At 41.0% G+C, this 15,764-nt stretch overlaps 1 protein-coding gene across 2 annotated transcripts in view; it reads right to left on the bottom strand.

Moving 5' to 3' along the window:
- Positions 1 to 15,764, bottom strand: part of Pde1c (phosphodiesterase 1C) — a 429,900-nt gene that overhangs the window by 15,443 nt on the left and 398,693 nt on the right. For both annotated transcript variants that reach the window (XM_028758345.1, XM_028758346.1), the window contains one exon: positions 748 to 816. In XM_028758345.1, the coding sequence (XP_028614178.1) occupies positions 748 to 816 (69 nt within the window). The remainder of the gene's footprint in view (positions 1 to 747; positions 817 to 15,764) is intronic.

The following is a 15,764-nucleotide window of genomic DNA, read 5'->3' as shown; positions in this document are numbered from 1 at the left end:
CTTAACTGTGCCTGACATTAGCTATGACACTGTGTCAGGGAATACTAAGGTTAGAGCTGTCAGTCCTAATTCCTTAGAGAGATGAGGTGGGTGAGAAAAGTAAAGTTCCAAGACAAAGGGGCACAGATGAAGTTGGAAAATTAATATCTATCTATCTATCTATCTATCTATCTATCTATCTATCTGTCTGTCTGTCTGTCTGTCTGTCTGTCTGTCCGTCCGTCCGTCCGTCCGTCCGTCCGTCCATCCGTCCATCCATCCATCTATCCATCCATCTATCATCTATCTGTCTCTGTGTCTGTCTGTCTGTCTGTCTGTCTGTCTGTCTATCTCTATCCATGCCCCTCTCTCTCTCTCTCTCTCTCTCTCTCTCTCTCTCTCTCTCTCTCATATCTCTAGCTCCATCTTCATCTCTATCTCTCTACCTATCTCTATCTCTTATCTCTCTCTCTGCCCATTCATTTTCTCTACACTACCTGACTCTCAAAGTAGATACTTCACACACACACACACACACACACACACAAGCACAGTTCCACTCTGTCTACTGCTGAGTGGAAGATTGTCTGGGAAACAGCATGGTCACATCTGGAAGAAACTCACAAGGGAAGATGACAGACACAATGTTCCCTGATAAGGTGGACTTGAACAGAGGTTCCTCTATATCTGTGGCTCCTAGCTCTTGAAACACTAGTGCTTTCTGTTGCCTGTGGTCATTGAGATAATAGGGCAATGCCATTTACTTACCTGGCAAGGTAACACGACTTGTGGAACTAGTGCTTGGAGCAGGTGAGCCGTGAGAACGTTTCTTGGTACCTATGAATAGGAAAAAGAAGATAAGGAAATTACAACATGGGTTGGCTTGGACTGGCAAATGCTTATCTGATGCAGAAGTCTGGGCCTAAAAATGAAATGTAGAAGATGGACAGTCAGAGTTATAGGTGTATATTCTATGGCACAGAAAATCCAGAAGTTGAGCATGTGACTTTGTGGGATTGTACTTAGTACCTCTGGATAGTGGCTTGGGATACTGGGTACCAATGCTCTTGAGCAGGACACCTCAGTATTAGTAGAGAATATTGCTAAGTATGTAGTTGCAACCGATGCCAGTTTCAGTGTTCTAGAGTGGAGACTATAAGAGTTTAAAGTTCCACGTAGTTATAATGTGAATGTAAGGTGGGAATCAGCAGCTGAGAAATGGAAAGTTTGGAATTTCGAATGGAGGAATCAGGGATTTAAATTCTGTTTTAGCTTCAACCTTTCCCTGCAATTGGATCTTGAATGGGATCTCTTGGAGTCTCCAGATCTTCATTTGGAAATGAGTGAAGTAACAACTATATCCAAGTTTTCTGGAGAGCTAGGGTGTGCTAGTGCACTCAGAAACAAAGGAGAAACACTAATGTGATGCTAGCAGGGTCCTGGAGTTTCCAGCAGATGGTAACTAACTCTCATTAGGAAAGTCAGTATCTTTCTTCGTATAAACAGGTGAATACATCATGAAGAAATGAAGAGACAGCCTCCAGGATGAGGTTAAAAAAAGAAAAAAAGAGAAGGAAACCAAAGGAACAAAACAAAGGAAGACAGAACTGTTCAGTAAAGGAACACATTTTTATATGCATACATCTTACACATGTACATATACATATTTATACATAAAAATTTCAAGTGATGTAGACAATGTATGTGCACATATATTACGTAGTTATAAATATTATTTGCTTAGTTTTTTTTTTTTTGTTACTTCATTTGATCATCCATATTGAGGAGAAAGAGGCATGGAAGCCATGACACACGGCAGTAACATATATGATGCGCCCTTTATTGAACTTGCAGAAATGCAAAGAGAATTCTTATTGGTTGAACCACAGAGTGTTTCACTTTGTAACTCTTGCTAGCCCAGATCTCAGTAGTCTTCTATCTTAGTCTCCTGAGGATTGTGTCACAGGCATGTATCACCATGTGTGGCCACAGAGAAGAAAATTAAGCAAAGAATATACATAAACCAATGTTATTTCTGTTCCTACAGTTACTCAGTATCTTAGTTACTTTTTCTATTGCTGTAATAAAACAGCATGACTAAGGCAGCTTATAAAGGAAAGCATTCAATTTGTCTCACAGCTTTAGAGAATTAGAATCTGTGATGGTAGAACAAAGATATGACAACAGAAATGGCTGAGAACTCACATCTTGACTCTCAGGTAGGAGGTAGAGAATGAACACAGATAATGACACAAGTCTTTAAAACCCTTAACCTACCCCACAGGGATGCACCTACTCCAACAAGGCCACATCTCTTAATTCTTCCTAAAGTTTCACAAACCACATATTTATACAAATGGGGACTACTGTCATTCAAACCACCACACTCAAGCCATTAGTAAAGTCATACGCAGAGAACTGGGGTGCCTAGAAGTTCTGCTAATGGACTAAACCCTGTTATCACGGTCCAGCTAAAGATAACAAGAATGATCAGAATCAGAGGAAGTATGAACCCAGAACTGGAGATTTGTGGATAAGCAGTGAGGTTTTCCTACTCTAGAGTCTCCTGGTATAGTGCAGAGACATAGCTTTTGCATGGTGTAAAGACAGCTTCTGCACAGTACCAGGGACTGTTTTCTTTTCCCCTCCCTCAACTTCCTCAAGACCCTTACACATCCAATATCATCTCTGTCTCTGTCTCTCCCCATCTCTCTTTCTTCCTCCCTCTCTCTCTAAAAAGGAACAAAACAAAACAAGACTCATGGAGTTCACTTTGTATTGGTTAACTACTCTGAGCACGAGGCTTGCCCTAGAGTGTGGTTGATATACCCCTTGTCACTCCACTGAATAAAACTGATTTTTCTTCTTCTAGTAGCTATCAATTACATAGAGGTAGCACTCTGGGCCCACTTCTGCTTTTCCATGCTGAGATTTTGTATGGCTTGAGTTTGTGCAGGTCTCATGCATGGTGTCACAATCTCTGTAAGTTCAAACATGCAGCCATTCATTTATGTCTAAATATTTTTTCCCTTGAGGTCATCCATAATCTCTGGCTTTTATAGTCTTCTTCCACATTGATTTCTTGACAGGAGGAATGTGATTAAGACATTTCATTTAGGGCTAAGTGCTGCTCCAATGTCTTTCACTTTTCATATTGTCCAGCTGCAAGACTCTGTGTTAATTGCCTGTGAGAAGATGTTCCTCTGGTGAGGGTTGAGTAATACACTGATATGTAGGTACAGCAATGTATCTTTAAGATCTGTTTTATGTTCACTTAGCAGAATAACAGTAGTTAGTTTTTGCTGCCCAGTGACTACTACTCCACTCCCTGCCCTGGGTAGCCTGGCTTATTATACACCAAACTGGTGTGGAGAGAGGGAACCTTAATCCAGTACAGGTGGTGAAGTACAGAATCTCCATCAGCAATGAGTGCACAGGCAAAAACGACGACGACAACAACAACAACAACAACACACCTGGGAACAGCTTTGGGGAACTGGTTTGTTTATTGGGGTGTGTGTGAAAATGGTATTTATGCCCCTGGGAAGATGGCCAGGGTCTCTCAGGCAAGGTTTGTGTGGCCCTGTCCATTTGTCAGGACATGGGTATTAGAAGATGCTTTATCTACATACTCAGGGGCTGTAAGGTCAAAGAGAAAAAAACCTTATAAGGTCAAACAAGGAGTGAAGCCCACTAACTGTCAGGGTAATAAATTCATGCTAGGCTTGATGGTGAGGCAGCTGGCTTTTTGGAGCCAGGTTTGTAGTGGGGAGGGAGCCAACTCCTGCTGTCCTCATATTTGAGGAATTCAGGATTGAAGCTTCCTCCACCCCTTCTTCCATAGGCCTGGGCCATTATGGTCCCACAAGTTTTTCCCTAGGGTTCATGTCCTATCTAGTTCTTGGTCTCAGTAACGATGTCAAGTATTTGTTCCATCCCATAGAGTGAGCCTGATTGGTTATACCCACAACATTCATGCTACTGTTACACTAGTGGACATATCCTGCAGGCATGAGAGGGAAAGACAGTGCATAGGTTCCTTCACCTTTTCCTCTTGCTGAGGCAACTTCAGGTGTAACTGGAATTTTATCTCCTTGATGGAGAATTTTATGTAAAATTGCCCTTCTCTATTCAAATAACCCACAGTCAAGCTGTCCCAGTTAACTTAGCCTCTATTAAAATGCCTATTTCTACAAATTTCCATCTCCAGCTAACTACTTACCTTAGCTTCTGTTAAATTGCTTGCTTACACAAAACCTCCACCTGAAACAGCAGAATAAGGTACCAAAACATGGTTTTGGTCTTTAAAAGCCCCTTGCTCTAAATACTTGGGGATACACTTAGGTTCTGTATACCTGAGTATAGTCTCAGCTGTTTGGATAAATTCTTGCAGTTGGCTGTAAACTATGTCTGAGTGGTTATCTCTGGTGGGATCCCCACCAGAGTGGCATGTCACTGTTGTAGCTTGCAGGGTAAGATATGTGGGTGAGATAAGTAATTATCTCCACCAGCAGCATGTATAGTACCTTCCATCACTGCGAATGGCAGTCAGTAGAGGTGAAACTTCTGGTTGATTTCTCAATGTTCTGTGACATAAGTATTTTGTGTCTTCATCAACAGGGTCTTATCATCAGGTTGTGGAGGGTAACCAATAGTTTTGACAATAACCAGCTATGTTTCAGGTATCTGTGAGACCCCTTTAGCCACCAATTCAAATGCTGTAATCCATTCATGGTACTGGTGGTTTTATTTGGTAACATATGATAGGTATTATCTCCTCTATTATTTGGTGTGGTAGGACAGGCCCAGGCTGTGGTTCATTGGCATCTCACCTATCCCCAGACTCTGCCTCATGGTAGTCACTTGGAGAAACCGAGAACTGCAAACTTACTCAGCCTGTTGTCCTGGTACCCTACCTTTGGAGGTCCTGGCCTTCTAACATGGCCCTCAGAAGCCCAGCTTTCTTTTTCATACAAAGGTCAGTAGCAACTTTTGTCAAGCAGCAAATATCCCTGGGCATGGCCAGCCATGCTGTGTAATTCTTGCCCTGGGCTGGAAGTCTTAGACATGGCTCATCCTTACATCCAGAGTGACAATGACTAGACCGGCATAGCAGGAAGAGGAAAGTGAGAACCAGGAAACAACTGCCTGACAGAACTGACCACATTCTGTTTTTGGAATGCTGAAGACTTTGAAAGTTTGGACTTTGTGGTGGTTTAAATATGTTTGGCCCAGGAGTGGCACTATTAGGAGGTGTGGCCTTGGTGGAGAAAGCGTGTCATTGTGGGCATGGACTTTAAGACCCTCCTCCTAGCTGCCTGAAAGCCAGTCTACTTCTAGTGGCCTTCCGAAGAAGATGTAGAACTCTCAGCTCCTCCTGCACCATGCCTGATTGGATGCTGCCATGCTCCCACCTTGATGATAATGAACTGAACCTCTGAACCTGTAAGCCAGCCCCAATTAAATGCTGTCCTTATAAGAGTTGCCTTGGTCATGATGTCTCTTCACAGCAATACAAATCCTAACTAAGACAGTCTTGAAAATCAGTTGAATGCCATAAGCAGTGCTTAATGGGCCATCTATGTAGGAGCTTGGAAGACAGTAATGCTGAGAGCAATGTGAAAGATGGAAGCCCAGCTCAAGAAGTTTCAGATGGGAACAATATTAACTACTGGGCTAGAAACCATTGTGATATTTTGGTAGAGCATTTGACTGTTTTCTGCCCTTTCTCTTAAAAGTCTGTCAGGGGTTAAATTGAAGACTTTTGGATTAAGTTATTTAACAGGAGAGATTTCAAGATAGCCTAGTACTCACGTTGTTGTATGGTTGTGGGTAATCCCTCTTATGCAGATCTACAACAGGAATGAGCTAACAGGATAAAAAGAACAAAATGCATAGTTTGAGGAGAAAAAAAAATCACCAAGAAGTTTCATGTTGGAGATAAGTTTTGTGCTCAGCAAGATGAAAAGCTTAAAGAAAGTCTGATGCAAAACGGGATAAAGGGAGAGATGCCCTCAGACCAAGACTCCACTCAACCATGCTTCCAACTTATAATAGAGATCCCTATGAATTAAAGGAAAGCTTTGCAACAAAGGAAAGTACCAACAAGTCAAAGTTTATGCAAACACACCCAGGGGGCCAAGGTCCACCCTGGGCAAGCAGAACTGAGCAGGTTTCAGCCATGTGTTTCTGAGGGTAGAGTCAAGGAAACCGGAGTAAAGAGGTTGTAGATTCTTCCCCTGAAGTGAAAGAAAGCCACTGACTGCGGGCAGGCTTGTGGCAGGGGGTCCCTTGCATGCAGGACTGGAGAGGTCATGACCTAAAGCCGTGAAAGTGAAGCCTGCATTGTGTAAGAGACCCCAAGATGCTGGAGATGCCAGAGCTGAGAGGTGTCTGCTGAGAGTGTCAAACGCTGGAAGAAAGAGAATCATGTTGCAGTCAACAGAGCAGGAAGGGGTTGAAAATCTAAGGTCTTTGACATGAGCCTTTGAACTTTTAAACAGTCTTGAGACTGTGGAAGACTGGGGACTTTTGAAGTTGGACTAAATGTACATTTGAGCCCTTTGAGCAGGAATGAGATGTTGGTGGGATGGGCTTGGCCTGGCACTGCCAGTGTGAATCCTCAGTGAAGAGACTGGTTTGAGCTGAGGAGAGGAGCCATCTTTCTTCTTAACCACCAATGTGCTCTAGCCTCGGAGGTGTTATGGAATTTTAAGTAATTTCTGCTCATATATCTCTAGGTTTCCAGAACTCAGATCTGGTTTATGACTTATTACTGGGAACTGGGGAGGCTCTTTACCCTGCATTTTTGCATAAAGGCAATTTCCTGGGCTGTTAGTTTTCCTTTATCCCTCCACTTTTATTCTGCTTTTTCTTTTTTCTTCTTCCCCTGCTCCTTCTTGTCCTTTCTCTATATGCATATGTGTTTATGTGTGCACATATGTGTGCATGCACACATAAATGTGTATGCCACAGAGCAATCTCAGGTGTCATTCCTCAGTCACTGTCCACCATGGTTTTAGAACAGAGTATTTCAACAGTCTGGAATTCATTGATTAGGTATGGTGGTTTGAATGATAACAGTCCCCATAGTCTCATAAGTTTGGATGCTTGGTCCCCTGGTTAGTGAAAATGAGAAGGATTAGGAGCTGTGGATTTTTTGGAGTAGGCGAGGCCTTATTGCAGTGTGTCACTGGGGATGGGTTCTGAGATTTCAAATGCCCACACCAACCAAACCTGCTCTCTCGCTCTCTCTCTCTCTCTCTCTCTCTCTCTCTCTCTCTCTCTCTCTCCCCCTTTATGAGCCCCTTTCTTTTTCTCTCTGCCTGCTGTACTTGTATCAGGATATAAAGCTGTCAGCGATTCCTCCAGTGCTATACCTGCCTGCTTCCTACCATGATAGTCATGGACTCTACTGTCCTCTAGAACCCAAATTGAATTCTTCCTCTTATAAAATGTTACCTTAGACATGGTGTCTCCTTACACACACACAGTAGGCTGGTTGTCCAGCAAGGTTCAGAGTTCCACCTATCTTCACCTTTTGAGTGCTGGGATTAAAAGCATGTACCATCCCACTCATCTTTTCTTTAATGTGGGTTCTGGAAATGAAACTCATGTGATTATGTTTTCAAGGTGAACACTTTATCAACTGTGTGTGCCATCTTCCCAGTCTTTATTCTGCTTTCTTAATTTAAGGAGTGTATTCAAGTTATGAGTATTTAGAATTCTCAAATATTTTATAAATAGGCAAAACATACAAAAGAATAAGCAAGTACATTGAAACAGACTTTATTTCATTTTCATCAACTATTAAGCTTTAAAAACATCAATTTCAGGATAAAATTTTGAGAGTCAGGTAAGAAAACTCATGCAAGTATGCTTTGTAAACACTGGGGTATTAGTGTTAGCATTTGGTTTTTATTCTAAAGGAAGTGTGTGTGTGTGTGTGTGTGTGTGTGTGTGTGTGTTAATAATACAATACACCTACACACATGGAAATATGTCATGTTTGGAAAGGAGAATTTTAAAGCCAAGAATTAAATTGTCCTTGATCTACAGTGAATGTTTAGAGAGTAAACAACCTAATCAGTCAGCTCGGGGCAGAAATGTCACCAGGGCAACTCATGTGACTGGTGTCTTTTGACAAACGAATAGCTTTCAGATATTTCAAATTAATGTCCTGGGCTCCTTCAGCTAAAAGGCAATGAATCCAATTATTCAGAAGACTGGAAATGGGATGGAGATGGAAGTGACAGCCAAGGCTGCCACCCACAAGGTGAACGCATATTCCTAAGACAGGACAGCCTGAGGTTAGTGAGAAACCCCAATGATTTGTGACTTAACTCAAACAACTCATTTCCCTTCTACAAAGATGGGGAACACAAGTACAAGCCTGAGGGGAAAAGAATGATTTAAGTGCCCTGTGAGTCCAAATATCATCCTTATGAATGGTACTGTTTTAAACACAGCCCACAGGGCAGCATGAGGGTAGAAAGGCCATGATGGGAAAGGATGTTGGCATAGTAAGAATTTTGCATCTATGTGTTTGAGGATGTTATAAATGCCTGCTCTTACAATAGTCATAACTTTCTGTCCATTGTTGCTAAGTATATCTGCCAACATCATTGTGTTCTGTTTGGCCTATGGCAGTAGGTTGATGTCTCAGAACAAATCAGCACTCGTGTCTTTTTATATCCTAAAAGAAAGGGCATTGGGTTCTCCTTCTTTGTGGAATCACTGACAGTTTAGGAGAACTCAAACTGAGTTTCCCAAAGGTTGTCCTCTAGCAGTGTATGCATGCCCAGAGCTCATACCTGCAGTGTACTTTCCCGTTACTACACTATCAGTTCTATGTTTGTTCTGGCAACAAGACTTGTCTTCTCGTCACAAAATACAAAATATAAGAGCTCTTCACACATCAGCATTTTACACTGCTGAAATATAGCTCTTTTAAAATTTGATTGTGTTCAGAAATTGGACACCCCCACAGTATTTGCAACTTTCATCCCTGTAACTGAACATCTAACAACTTCTCCAGGAATGGCATTCTAAAATTTGACAAAACCTTATATACAGACAAAGTTGCTTCTGTTAATTCTGCAAATGCCAAAATAAAAGCATCCAACTTCCTTGATCAAAAACAGAGACATGGTTAAGTACTAGAGTAATAAACTGTACTAGAACTTCAAGATGGAATGTATTATGTTTGCACTGAAATTATATTAATTGAGGAGGCTTACAAAACAGGACAATGCTTACACTCTAATATATGAAATGAGTCATAATGATAACTTAGGCACACTACATCACCTTAACTGTGTAAACACGGTTTACATATAGTAAAGTGTGCACAGTTGAAGACCTTAAGGAAACACAGTGAAATACTAGCAGTGATTAATTGTGGGGTGGGGTAGTACAAGTGACTTTAAGTTCTTCTTGATGATCTGACGACAGCACTTTGATTATAAAACAACCAGATCCCACAGGGAAGAAGTGCACAGCTAAAGGCTATAATGTATAAGGTGGCAAGGCGAGGAGTAATCCAGCCGAGTTACTGTGTAAGAATAGTAGGCAGAGCCACACTGAGTAGTAATCTTGTGGTACACTCCATCACCACAAGGGGCGTCTCTTAGTGACTGCTATGAAGTTAGCAGCTGGGTACAGATCTTATGACAGCAAATGGCTTCTGTCCTCATAGACAAGGATAATGAACACATTAATGCTACTCTATTTGAAAGGGCTGGAAAACATTTCCATGAACAGGGGAAGAAAAGAGTTTAGAAACTTCAAGTTGGCATTCAGGATTATGATACCATTGTACTAAGAGAAAGATAACTTGTAAGTCAACCAACTCTAGGATGGCAGCCTTAGCTTCTGATAACACATTTACCACAAGCTTCACCCTCATGAAGACTACACAAACATGGCAGCCATGCTCTGTGAATAACCCCTACTGTGCGGTAAAAGTAGTTGTTACTTGAGCATTACCCAGGATTCCGGAGAATGCGAGGAAGGAGGGTAGAGTGGGTTCTGGCAGCCCCAGATTTGGCATAGAGTGTGGACAACAACTACAAGAAAAACACAGCCATTTCTTTGTTTCAAATTCCACTGAAGAGGTTAACTAATGTTTTTATTTGGCAATTAGAGGAACATACAATTATTTATTACTAGATGCTAGGGGGAATTATACATGAAGGATTATCAGGCTCCTTTGTGCAATAAAGATGTACAATAAACATATTTTTTAATTTTTTAACAGCAGTTTGGCACTCTCTCTTTTACATGAATCTCGTGCTTCGATTTTGCATTTGGAGGTGTGATGTTACAGTGTGTGGACAACTTTTAGCACAAAGCGACAGCACCATAGGGGACAGAACACTTTTCCTTAGAATGGATGGCCATTCCCTTGCTCTGTGATGGATAAATGGAAGCTGAAACCTGCATCATGTCTGCCTGGGACTCATTCACATCAGGGAAGTACATGATATTGTGCCACAAAGTAAAGACAAACCATTTCCCATCTTCCCTTTTGGAAAGGCATCTGCTATGCACAACCATACATTTCTTAATCCCCACCACAACCAGCTAGGTACATGGCATAATCTGGGAAAGTCTGGCAGGCTGGCAACCTTCATTCTTCACAACTCTGCTAAATGTTCTTGATACCATTTCAGACATTTGCCACAAACCTAGCTGTCTGGATCTCAACAGCAGTAAAATCTAAAGCCTAAGAAGGGTTTCCACCTTCCAGTTCCATACAGCCAGGGCCAGGGCAGCTCCCTACAAGGAATGAGTGAGTCTATATACTCATGGTGAGAACATAATATCCAGAGGAGAAAAACCTTGTAACAGAAAAAACAAAGAAGAGTTCTACAATCAAGGAAGACAACATATTGTATTAACCTAGAAGTGATTCACCTTGCTTTGAATAATTTTCCCCCATTCCAATTTCCTTGTCCTTGCCTCTCTTCACCAATCTACCCCTTCTTCCCCATGTAGCTCCACTTTGCTTTAGACACCTAACACATCCTCATTTGGGTTACACTAGAAAATGGCCCCCTCAACCCCCGTTATTTTGTGTTTCTCTGTGCTCAAATGACATTGCAAATAGCATGGCTTATCTGGGCAGAAACCACTGAAGACTTGGGAAATGACAGAAAATGTGAGACGTGAAAGAAACCACAAAGGGCAGGGCATGAGTCAGGGAGAGCATGAGGCAGGGAGAGCATGAGGCAGGGAGAGCATACTTCAAAGGTGAAGCGGGGTATCACTGTACGGGGGAACACAAGAGATAAGACGACCCGAGCCGAGATCTACAAATGAAAATAGCAAAAATATTTTAAAATCTTACAGCATATAAAATCGTATAAAATAGCATCAAAACAAGAAGAAACAAAAAAGGAATTCTCTACAGTCTGTTTCTAGAATCCATCACTGGATGATATGTATGGCTGTAGATTGTCACCATAAAGCTATGTACTTTTTAATGTGTGATATTTTTTATATCATCACACATATCACACATATACCTATTTGAAGACAAGGGTAGCAGTATACAAAGGCCCCTTCCCTAGTATACAGCACATAAGAAGGGCAGATCTAAGCACTTGCCTCCCAAGCACTTGGTTAAAAGCCACTCCAGTCACAGAGCTCTAGTGAGCTTGCCTGTGAGTGCTTTTGCAAGTGTAGATGTCAGCTCCCATGAAGAGTGAGTACATGCAGGAGCCTCAGAGGCAATGGCTGATGCCCAGTAGGGACACTGACTGTGGACTGTTACAGTCAACAATCACCTAGAAGGTAGAGGAATCCTCAGGAGAGAAACTAGGCAAGCATGTTCACACTGAGATGAAAGGTCCCACTATTCTACTGTTTCTGACTCTGCAATGGCCGCTTACTTTGGGAACATGTGTATCCAGGGAAACCTGCCTCTGTTGGTGTTAACCCACTTCTACTTGAAGAAAAGCCAAAATTAATGATAATTCATCTGAAATATTTGTGCCAATATTTTTAGTGAAAATGGGAAGCTGGGTTGACATAAGAAGATAATCAGGACTTAACCTTTAGAGTCTGACCGTGAACTCTCAGACCAGGTGTCCCACTGCCCCTCACATTGTTTCCTGAGAAAACAAGTTCTTACATGAAGATGGTTTTGCTCATCACAGGAGATCTCCTGGGAAGCACATTCCCCATACAAATATCCAATGAGAACCTCCCATTTTTCTAACCTCACTCGCAGTTGGTAAACACTCCAGTAAAATCAGTAGATGGCCCTGGTTACATCCTGACTCCAGGGCCACCTCTGTGCATACCAGTGTTTCTGCTTGGACATGGGTAATGAGTCTCCTGGTTTCAGGAACATTGTTGCTGTTCATTACTGACAGTTCATATGCTCTCTTTCTCAGTGATAATGAGGCCTTTAATCATGGATAGCTGTTGATGGATTATAAGTATAATTTTCCATTTGTTCAAGAATAAGAACCAATATAACATCGTCATTGAAACATTATATTCAATAACACTCAGCTTCGCTGCAGCTGGGCCTTGTGCCCACTGCACTGGCAGAGCAGACCCTGCAGTGACGGCTCCTGCTGCATGGATAGCATTGCCTATTTGTTTCAAGAAAGTCCAAGTTTCAACTTGGATTCGAAGCAGAGTCATGAGTGTTTCATGCAGGTCTGTGGCATCATCCCTCTTGGTTCAGTCTCTGAAGAACTTCATTTCATTGATTTGACTTTGTTGTTGTTCTTTCTCAAATGTAAAGGCCACAGAAAATATTTTAATCTACTTTCATGCACTTGGTAGCTCTAACAATTTCCCCAAATAGACTGCTGTTGCACCTCTCTTGTGATAAACTATGGGTGTGATTCAAGTATGTCTGCCTTTACCCAGAATGCAAGTCTCATGAACACAGCCGTGTATGGAAGGAGGAGATGTGGAATATATTGTAAATGAAATTTGAACGTTGTTTGAATTGAAAGGGGACAGTGTGATTCCACAATTCTCCCATGCTTCCTGAGTGTTGGTTGGGTGCCAGGCACTGTGACAGACCCAGACTCTAATTCCTGCAGTGTGGGTGGGCATCTCAGAAATAGAATGAAGTATCTGACTTGGAATAGAGGTGCTCTCCCAATCTCTTTTATTGGGAAAATTATGCTACACTCAGACTTCCAATCCTGGAATCTTCTCTGTCTCATCATGAGAAAGAATTTTCTACTTTTTTTATTATTTCTTCTCTCCACACTCATTGGGATAACATTATAAAATGTTTCTCATCAAAGTTTCTACTCACACACTAACATACACCAGAGGAAGCTAATACCTTATTTGTCTATCCATCTATCCTCCTACTGACTCTTGTATAAGTCTATCTAAGGGAAAGTTATCCATGAGAGAAGAGAGTTCAGACTTCTAAATGGCAGAACGTGGAACACAATATAGCTCCTGTCCTCACACTGTATGATAACAATATTTTTTTCCTTTTCATTTTTTTGCTTTCTAATGGCATGGATGGAGGTGGAAAATATAATGTCCGAGACTCTACAAATGAGATCAATCTGCAATACTAGATTGCCTTTGGCTCTGGTGCTTAGCATGATGATTTTAATGGTTAAAGGTAGAAGGGCACAGAATCCTGTCAGATGTCTTCAATAGTTTTTTAAAAGTTCCAAGAATAAAAGAGCCAATGGGAAAAGGTGCTTTAATGGCTTAGAAATGCATCTTTTAATTGATGCCATGAGCTATTGGGACTCACAGACTAGGAAAGGCAACTACAAATAAGAAATAAAAACCAGAACTCCGTAAGGATCAGTTTCTCTGTCCCAAGATGAGACCATCGTGACACAACTTGGATATAGGCTTGTTTGGTGATATGAAGATACAACTCAAGTGATGATTCCAGTTATTATGTTATACCCAGAAACATGAAATGTATTTATTATAATACTAGTGAGTTGGAGGCCACTGATGTGTCCACAGTTTCTGATTGTAACCCTGGTGTGCAAGACTGCACTATGCACATGAACCAGAGCAAGGTGACTGGGGTAGTGGGAGATGCTGGTTGGATATCAATGTTAAACTTGGAAGAAGCTGTTTCAAGAAAAGCAAAACCCACATAAAAAATGCCAGAGCTTTGGAAATATTGTTTTTTCCCATGAATTATTCTAATAATTATTCTAATAATTATTTATTATTAGACCTGGGATTATTCTAATGTGTTACAATTCTAGGGTGAGTTTAGAGCATAGTAATGTGCTTTTTAAACAAATGGCTTTGCATTTTCATTCAATGTGCTTTAACACTTGAGAAATTGGAAGCTGAGACCAAGTTAGCAGAGTTTTTATTCCTTCTGGGTTTTCTGAGCTAAGTGTGATGTGTGAAGCTCTCTTTTCATTCTTATTCAGCTGATTAATGGCTAATTTAAATCATTTACAACATCATTGATTCTAGAGAAATGGCTATATTCCTATTTCTATTCAAATATTGTTTAGTGTTATTTGCTAGATTATAAAATGAAGCAGTAGACGTTCTGTATCAACTACCCAAATGCTTCACATATAAAAATACAGAATTGATATGAGGTAAAAAGGCCCATGTTCCAAAGGCATAAACTGCATACACTCAATTGCATTTAATTAACACATAGAATCATTCTATCTTTAAGACCACAGTTTGCAATCCAGTGATCCCTGGGTGACACGACGCTCATGAGCACATTTTGTTTTACTTAGTGCAGTATAAGCATCTGAGTTAGAAGCCAATGTGTAAAACTTTGGAGGAGATTTACACAAAATCCTGTGTACATAGGACCCCTGTTCCTACACAGCACAGATATAGCCCATAATAGTAGGCTGCTGCCTTCTTACCACAGAATCTCCTTCAGCAGTTTCTCCCAATCCTTACTCTTCACTAACACCCAGCCTCACCAATTCCTAAGCATCCTCACTCTTCCCTCACAGCCATGCCTCTCTAGTACTCCAACATTCTCACTCTTTCTTCTTGTCTCATTGCTATCACGGCCCATCAAACTGCCCTGTATTACAATGATTAGATATTAATGGCTTGTTCTAATCATACACTTGCCCCTCCCTCTATGCTCCCAAAGTCATTTAAATCTGAAACCTCATGATTTATTTAGGAAAGCAGGTAGAGCAATGAAGAAGCGTCAGTGTTGTGATGAGGCCAAATACACAACCAACAGAGAAAAATTGGGAAACATCAGGTTCTGTGTGGTCCAGGCAACAACTTTCTTCCCATCTTCCTGCCGAAGCCTGTGTCTGTGAGCCAAGAGGTTCTAAGAACCATACACAGTTGTCTTTAACCTCTGAAGAAACACCAATAACTTATTTCAGCAATACAGATACTTTAAAATATCCGACTTTATGCTTTTAATGTAGAAATGAAATCTGTGGAATGCATCTAAACCTATCACCTAGTTCATTTTCTTCCTGACATTAATCCCATATGACATGCATTACTTTCAGAAGGGACCTAAAACTACATAATAAAAATACATCCAAATCAAACCATGGGAGAAAACTCATACCTTCCTTGCATTCCACTGGATCCCACTTCTGTTTGGCTTCCGGACAATCTATTTTTATTCCCTTTCACTGTCAAATCTTTTTACATTGTATTTGTGCTATTAGTCAACTCCCTTGTTGTGTTAAAATCTCACTTAAATGAAAAGTATTACCTTACTCATCTCTCTGATTCTGGGTCCCTTATCACTTCCATTTCTAAAACATTTTTAAATTAATGAGGCCAATTTATAGATATTCAAAAGAAAA

The sequence above is a fragment of the Grammomys surdaster genome, unplaced genomic scaffold (genome assembly GCF_004785775.1).
Source record: "Grammomys surdaster isolate TR1022 unplaced genomic scaffold, NIH_TR_1.0 126197, whole genome shotgun sequence".
Lineage (NCBI taxonomy): Eukaryota > Metazoa > Chordata > Mammalia > Rodentia > Muridae > Grammomys > Grammomys surdaster.
The sequence above is the reverse complement of the archived record's forward strand: the minus strand, read 5'-3'. Positions and strand labels throughout refer to the sequence as shown.